General features: G+C 45.6%; 1 protein-coding gene across 1 annotated transcript in view; it reads right to left on the bottom strand.

Moving 5' to 3' along the window:
- Positions 1-7,733, bottom strand: part of LOC126106781 (uncharacterized) — a 166,565-nt gene extending 158,832 nt beyond the window's left edge. Inside the window, exon 1 of the mRNA XM_049913162.1 lies at positions 4,859-7,733. Coding sequence (XP_049769119.1) covers positions 4,859-4,957 — 99 coding nt within the window. The 5' untranslated portion in view covers positions 4,958-7,733. The remainder of the gene's footprint in view (positions 1-4,858) is intronic.
- Positions 7,734-8,908: the final 1,175 nt, after the last annotated feature.

Genomic DNA, 8,908 nt, shown 5'->3' on the forward strand with positions numbered 1-8,908 from the left:
TGAATATGATGGATGCTACCTAATTCCAGACAATAACAGAGATGATTGATAATCTTGGGCAGTGCCACTAATTCTCAACAATGGACTTAAAGAGTGGGTATCACCAGTTAGAAGTGACTCTGGAGGACGGACGTTTTCAGCACCTTGGGGCCATTATCAGTAGAGAAGTATGCTATCTGGTTTACAGAATGCACCAGCAACATTCCACAGTTTGTTAGATGGGGTGCTGAAAGGACTGAAGTCTTGATAACGTCCAGTTCATCTAGATAACACCATTATTGCAGAAACATATGAGGGGGATTCGGAAAGTAAGGAACGATCGGTCGCGAAATGGAAACCACAGTGAATATCCGATGAAGTTTTGCACAGGTGTGTGGGGAGTGTCTCTAGTATGCCCGTCGATCGTGTTACGTCGTTCTTTTGAGTTCTGAGCACACAGGGAACACGTAAATATACCTCGAATAATAGTGTCTCCTGCCAAGTACGAGGCCCTGGTGAATAATTTCGCCTGAATCTATGCAACCAGCATTACATAACTATCGTGCGTTTACTTCTTCAAGACAATTCTCAGCTGCATTCTGCAGGGGCAATGAAGATGCTCCTGCATCGTTTGCAATTTGAAATGTTCGATTACCCACAATACAGCCCGTAATTGCCTCCATCTCAGTTTCATCTCTGCTCACATATACTGCTGGCTACGAAGACAACATTTTGGCACAGACAATGAGCTGTAGGCCAGCGTAGAGAATTGGCGAAAAGCACTGGCGGTTGCCTTCTATAACGAGGGTATTGGAAAGTTGGTACAACGCAGCGACAAATGTTTAAGTCAGATCGGCGACTATGGAGACAAGTAGCTCGAAGTTGTAGCTAACTGTTGCAAATAAAACAGTTTTGATTTTGACTGTCGTTTCCATTTCGCGACCTATCGTTCCTTACTTTCCGAATAGCTCTCGCAGTAAAGATGCAGGGAGGTGCTCAAGAGGTTACGAGCTGGACGTTCAACACTTTGCACGGAAAAACGTACTTTGCGTTGCAAGATTGCATCATCTGGATGGAGAGAGGATTGATCTGAAATTCATACAGAAAGTGCAAGATTTTCCAGCACCAAGTACGAACAAGTAGTTAAAATATTTTCTAAACCTCACAAATTATTATAGAAAGTTCGTGAGAGGATATGCGGATATAGCACGGTCACCTATGCAGTAATTAAGGAAACATATCTAGTTTGTATGATCTGAACAGTGTCAGAGAAAGTTCGTCGAATTGAAGAAGGTACTAACGTCGTGTCCAGTGTTGGTGCTCACAGATTTTCGCAAAGCGTATATATCATCATGTAAACCATTAAACCATGCTCTTGCGTGTGTTTTGAGCGACGAGGTCAATGAGGAGGAGCATCCTATTGTTTCTGTATCAAGAGAACTTAATGGAGCGGAGAAGTTATTCTATGATAGAGAGAGGTGGTTAGCCTTGTACACGGAGTACCATTCTTCCGGTGATGCCTGTATTGAATGAAGTTGTGACTGACCGTGCTGCTTTGAACTGGTTACTAGGACTTGTCCAGTACATGAGAGGATGGGCACTGCCGTCCGCTGTGGCCGAGCGGTTCTAGGCGCTTCATTCCAGTACCGCGCTGCTGCTACGGTCGCAGGTTCGAATCCTGCCTCGGGCATGGATGTGTGTGATGTCCTTATTAGTTAGGTTTAATTAGTTATAAGCTCTAGGGGACTGATGACCTCAGATGTTAAGTCCCACAGTGCTCAGAGCCATTTGAACCATTTTGAAATTAGAACAAGTGGTTGTACTAGTAAAGTGGAAGGAAGAAGTACCGAGGGAAATGCATGATCACTTTTTTCTGGCCGTGGAGGGTGCAGAACGACGAATTGGAGGGCGATGGACAAATAGTGGCGGAGAGGACAGAGGACGGAGGTCGACTGGGATGTCAGGAATTGTTTACACTGTGCACAGCATGCGGATCTGAGTCAGATACGGGCACTGTCGCGTTGGAGAATAATGGGTGCTCAAGATTCGAGTGCCAGAAATAGCTGATCAAGCTACAGATTTCATTTCAGATACCGTATCATGACCAAAATTTATGTTCAGAATTGTTCGTAGCTTACAAAAAATATTTGTGCGAAAAACTTCTCATACCAACCGTACGCCCATGTTGGGGGAGGCAACGACTCCTAGAAAGCTACCTCATGCAATATGTCTGAATGATGAAGTATTGAGCAATAAATGTTAATCACTCCGTCTTCAGGCCACGAGTGGCCTACCAGGTCCGTCCGACCGCCGTGTCATCCTCAGAAGAGGATGCGGATAGGAGGGGCGTCGGATCAGCACACCACTCTGCCGGTCTTGACCGAAGCCGCTACTATTCGGTCGAGTAGCTCCTCAATTGGCATCACGAGGCTGAGTGCACCCCGAAAAATGGCAACAGCGCATGGCGGCTGGATGGCCAACCATCCAAGTGGCAGCCACGCCCAACAGCGCTTAACTTCGGTGATCTCACGGGAACCACTGTAGCGAGGCCGTTGCCACACAATAAATGTTAATAGCATTTGTAATGTCTGGAGGACCATAATGAATCACGGCGACTTGAGCGTAATTACTGTCTTTGAATAAAATGTCATTCGTGCTCGTCTCATTGTTTATTTTTTGGGTTTATCTTCTGAAGTGTACTGCAAATGCAGCTGTTCTTTTTTTATATGGTCCAAGTTTCGTTGACCTATGTTACTTCGCAGTGACTCATCAAGCGAAACTTGCCTTCATCATTCAGTTTTTCACACCAGGTATCTAAATAGTATTAACATGCTGATATGCCAAGTGTGGTGGCGCAGCGGTTAGCACAATGGATTCGCATTCGGGAGGATGAAGCTACAAACCCATTTCCGGCCATCCTGATTTAAGTTTTCCGTGATTTCCCTAAATCGCTACAGCTAAATGCCGCGATGGTTCCTTTTAAACGGGACGGCCAGTTTCCTTCCCCATTCTTCCGTAATCCAATGGGATTGATGACCTTGCTGTTTGGTCCCCTCCCCCTAAATTAACGAACCAACCAACATGCAGATAAAACAAGGCGCGATGATTCTGTTTCATTCTTGAACAATGTAGGCAGCACGTTTAGTTCAATATTCGACTTTTATCTTACTGACATATGTGTGTGACAGTTGATTAATTTATATCCTACTGGGTGCAGTTTCCATTTTATCTAGTAACTGCAAAATGGTTCTGTTTATGGAGTAGAGAAGCACAGTATAAACGCAAATGAGATCTGTTTCGGAGTTTATTGTGGAGCTATTAACTGTAGCCTTGCCGCAATGGGTACACCGGTTCCCGTCAGATCACCGAAGTTAAGCGCTGTCGGGCATGACCAGCACGGGGATGGGTGACCATCCTGGCCACTTTGAGCTGTTGCAATTTTTCGGAGTGCATTCAGCCTCATGACGCCAACTGAGCAGCTACTCGAGCGAATGGTGGCGGCTCCGGTCAAAGAAAACCATCATAGTGACCTAGAGAGCGGTGTGCTGACCGACCACACGCCCCTCCTATCCGCATCCTCACCTGAGGATGACATGGCGGTCGGATGGTCCCGATGGGCCACTTGTGGCCTGAAGGCGGAGCGCGTGCTTTATTAACTGTAGCAGCTTCCTATGGATCCACTATATGCAAAGGATTGTTTTTGTTTATCATGGACAGAAAATTAGCACTATTTGATTAACCGATGAAAGACCAGTGGTAGCTGGAAGTGAATAGGAAATGTATTTTACACTGAATATAATAGAACATGTGCCATCTGTAACATATGCTTATAAATGAGAACATATGTATATATACATATATAAGTAAAATTATCTTTCTTGAATGTAACGTTTAGTCGTCCAGCATGTCCGTCTGTGACACTTTCTTCTTATTCATTTGCATTTATTAAATAACAGATAGCACTTGCTCCATTACACTTAGCAAATACATATATATAATATTATATTACCTGGAGTGCAGAGTGGACGTACATGATGGGTACGTGAAGGCATTGCAAGCAACAAGCCCAAAATGGCGTTTATCAGCATAAGTAGCGGCAAATGCCCAAGAATGCAAAAATCGTGTCTAATTTTGAGTGTACTAAAATGAGTCTGAAATCAGCAGAGACTGTAGTGAGACGAACTACAACGGACGCCAATCCTAATAAAATACATGCCAAGCACGTGGAGACACTCACAATCAGTACCTTTTCGACTTACTCATACAGGGTACAATAGGATTACGACTCTGCTGCTATGAACTGTCTACATTACACAGCACTGAGATTTTATTATTATATTGTTGACGTTAATGGGAGAGGGGATATTGCCTTAATTATAGTTTCCTGATCGTAGCGGAAAAACCACTGCCACGTTTAGGGACTGCCAAATATGGAAGTTACACCATTAAAAGCAGCAAGTGCTCAGTTTTTATCGTGCCGTTCTGTTACAAGGTTTCAGCCGCTTGAAGCACTAGCATCTCTTCACTTATCAAAAGGTACCTTTTTTCCCCCTGTAGAGTTTCGCTATTGTTTGTTATAGACTGTTATGGGATTATACAAAAGCCGTCAAGTCGTGTCTTTTGTACCAGAACATTTATTATACCATGGGATTTTTATCCCTACACCCACGTTCAGCCGAAAACAATAGTTTTTATTATACATTCGGGGTCTTGAAATAAAACTTAGTCATTCAGTAAAATAGCAGAATTCCAGAAAGAATGACAACTTATTCATTGTAGGTGCAGCTCAAAAGGCACTCATGGAATCACATGAAAGTTAGAATATACTCAAGGGAAGAGGCAGAAAGATGCTTGAAACGGTGTTAACGAGTGTACTCACCAGAAACGAGGCGAGAGCCGGAACAGAGAACTGACTGCTGCACCCAGCGTCCAGCCGGCAATGGCGACGGAGAACCATCTTCACGAAACTGGCAGCCATTTTCCAGTTTGTGTTACGTCAAGACGGGAAATGGCACTGGTTGCTGATCTGACAGGACAAATAATCACAAACAACTCGAAAAGGTATTCTTGCACCTAGTTCGAGAGTATTTCTTCCAACACGAGCACTAGATTGTTTTTGCACTATTTTTTGCAGTATATTTTTTCATAGAACAAGCTCGCACAGTGTGAAGAGGTGACCATCAGCTGCGTCTCACTGCAGCTGACGTACCAACCAAGTCGGATTCTATGAGCTGCCCGTAAGAGTAATAGAAAGTAAAATACTACTCTCTGCCTTCCAAATTTTAACAGAACACGGTTTAAATCACTTAGGTGAGAATTTGCGTGCTGAAATTAAACAACTCCGTTGGATAATTGCAATCCTCTAAATGTTTTACATGGCACAACGTCATTGTGTTTGAGTGGGCGAAGCACTTAAAACCTTTTTCACTAAACGGGCAGCGATTTCAACTTCAGGACTTAATTCCTCTTGTCATAAAAAAAACAGTTCAATAGTATTTAAATCTTCCTATCTAACGCTAGGAGGAACACACAAATCTTTGTTGTTTTTTTTACGAATAAAGCGGCCGACTTAACAAAATATACTGGAGTGGGAAGTTCAATGGACCTTCCGTGAATCCTCATAGAGCCACTTGGTGCTTCCAGTTTTGTACTGTTATAGTCGTCAGTCCAAAATGCTATACTCGCTTCGGATGTCTGTGAGGCAATATTTTCAAAGTGTCGATCTCGTGACACTGTGCTGATGAACGAGAGGCAACAAAGCTACTCTGTCTTCCCCGTTCATTCCAGCTTCCAGTGATTGGGGAGCATAGTAACGTGAACCAAGAACAAAGTTGAATGCGCAGATCTTCAGAATACTACCAGATACAGTTATTATTTAGCCAAGAAAACCACCTAAAAGCACAACACTTACGTAACTGCACTCTCTTAACACACTTTTTCTTAAGTAAAAGCGACAGTGAGCCTTCTCGGCCAGTCAGTGGGAATCTGACAGATTTATTCCGTTCTTATGACTAGATTAATATTTCCATTACCGGTTGAGAAAATGGTCACAGTTTCCTTTGTTCAGCTGGCGAAAACACTCCACCATAAAAGCAAATCTCATTCGCTATATAGTATGGGCTAACAGGAGGAGCTATCACAGCTGCCAGAATCATATCCTACAGTTACATGTGGGCTCGGAATGGAGTGGATGTCATTCCTTGATACCGATCATATTCCTCAGCCCAGCGGTCAACTTGATAATCAATACTGTTCTTGTAGGCATCCACTTAAACCCAGACCATCTGGTGCAACCAGCAACACCAACTACTTTCGCTTTCTGATGATCGCAGGTAACACTCATAAGTTGCGCCTTAATCACTAGGTATTGATCTGGAATAGCACTAGTGGTGTTTTCACTCTATAGACAGTAGAAGAGTGATGTTCACAATCTATCCTACTCAGCATCCCCAGTGAATATAGAGATAAGGTGGTCAATGGGCCTATGATGCATTTGGGATGGTTTCGAAAGTTATTGCAGATTCTAGATACTAGACGTCTATCGTTGGACTTTGGCAGAATATGGTGTACTGTTCTTCCTGTAAGTGGCCTGTCCCAGAATGAGTGGCGAGCCTTACCGATCCTAATAAGTTAACAAGACCCGTTGGGCTACTGAAGCCATAACCTGTGAGTGCGCAGATGGAGAGAGAAGCCTACAGTCCTTCCCTGGAGATTTTTGTTTGGACCTGTGTTATTTACAGTTGCTCTCAGACATCAGCTGGGAATGGGACATGAAAAGTTCTGGCTTTATTCGAGATCACACACTGAAAAGCTACCGTGGAACCCCTGGAACACTGTCCAATTTCAACATCTGCTGTCATCTGGGCGTAGCTTATACACATTTCTGATGTATCTTTCTGTCAAGAATAATGAGACTAGCGTTGATCTCTGGAAGACCCGTGGTCTGAGTTCTCATACGCTATCAGTTCAGTAATGTCTAGCGTTGGTTGAGATTGTCAGCTTTGTGGAAGTGCGCTGTAAGGACTCACTCGTCCCGGATCCACTCTTCATGAGGACGCACATCCATTGCAATCTAAGGCTGAAAACAAGGATGGATTTTCACACGCGTTCTGGCCTCTGTCGTCCAACTTTACAATTGAATTCGCTTTTAACCGTAGCAGGCTGATTATGTCTCATTAGTACCAAAGGTTTTGGTTATCCTTGGACATCAGTTGAGATACACAAAAAGTTTGCGATGATGGTCTAGATTGCCAACTAGACGTTATTCGAATGATTTCACTTGGCGCTGGTAGATATGAAGACAATGCACCCAGATCTCTGTCTCTCAGTACTAATCTGCGACTAGATTCCGTGGACGTGTTTCATCCTCAAGCCTGAGGTGTCCCCTCTGTAAAGATGCACACTCGTCGTAACCTGCTTTTGAAGAGGAGGATGAATTTCTAGTGCCACTCTGAGCCCTGCTGTCCAACGGTACTTTGCGAATTCACCTTGGGCTTTAACAGACTGTCTTCCTTCGGCATTTGGCACCATTGGACTTAGCCAACCTCGGACATGAGTTCGTGCGGACACAGAAGAGCATATGGTGCAGGCAGAGTTTGTCAGTACAATCTGGGCACAGGACGGTCAACGATAGTAGATGTCAGTACTGCACCGCTGTATGTTGCTCCAATCTCAGTCCAACTTCACAGTCTAACTGACACTTGTGGCCTCAGAGACTCTTGGACATTAACTGAAGCAGACACACAAGATCTTCTGGTGCTGATCGGTTTCGTCAGTACTGGCTGTCGAGCTAGCTGCGACCGAGGACAGGTATAGATTTGTCCCAGCGTTGGCAAATGAGAAGGCTGCACAGCAGAATGTTCCTCTGGTCCCGCCTAGAACTGCACTGATACAAGGCAGTTGAGTATCCTGCAGCAGTGGCCTCGGACATCAGTTGAGGTAGAGGCACAAGATCTTCTGGTGCCGGTCGAGCTTCTCTGCGCTGTCGAACCGGACGGGACTGTGGACAGTAGGCGCCTACTTGTCTCCGCTGCTGGTAAACGAGAAGGCTTGCCAGCCAGAGGTTAGCTCGGCCTCTGGAGCGGCCTGAGTCGCCCTGGAGCGGCCGCCGGCAGCAGCTGCGGCTCTGCAGGAGGAGAGGAAGCGGCGGCTGCGGAGGGATCCCCAGCTGCGCCGGTGTGCGGTCTGCGCAGCACTGCCTCCGCCGGCGGCCTTCTGCCTGCCTCGCGGCCGGACCCGCCGCCGCCGCGCTCTGACGTAACGCCGGACGAGGCTCCTTTCCCTGCGCGGCAGCCCGCCCGCTCCGGCCGCTGTGAAAAGACACGGCGGTCAGAGAGGGGGAGAGAAGTGTGTAGCAGCCGCCGAGACCTGTTCCGCGTGCGAGCCGCCGCCCACATTCCGTGCCTCCAGTTAGCACACTTCTTCCTGCACGACATACTGTAATCTAAAAATGGTTCAAATGGCTCTGAGCACTATGGGACTCAACTGCCGTGGTCATAAGTCCCCTAGAACTTAGAACTACTTAAACCTAACTAACCTAAGGACAGCACACAACACCCAGCCATCACGAGGCAGAGAAAATCCCTGACCCCGCCGGGAATCGAACCCGGGCGTGGGAAGCGAGAACGCTACTGTAATCTATACTGCTGTATACACTATCTCATCGAAAGTATCCGAACGCCTGCCATTAAAATTGCTACACCAAGAAGAAATGCAGATCATAAAGGGGTATTCATTGGACAAATGTATTATACTAGAACTTACATGTGATTACATTTCCACGCAATTCGGGTGCTTAGATCCTGAGAAATCAGTACCCAGAACAACCACCTCTGGCCGTAATAACGGCCTTGATACACCTGGGCATTGAATCAAACAGAGCTTGGATGTTGTGTACAGGTACAGCTTCCCATGCAGCTTCAACACGATA

The sequence above is a fragment of the Schistocerca cancellata genome, chromosome 10, assembly GCF_023864275.1.
Source record: "Schistocerca cancellata isolate TAMUIC-IGC-003103 chromosome 10, iqSchCanc2.1, whole genome shotgun sequence".
Lineage (NCBI taxonomy): Eukaryota > Metazoa > Arthropoda > Insecta > Orthoptera > Acrididae > Schistocerca > Schistocerca cancellata.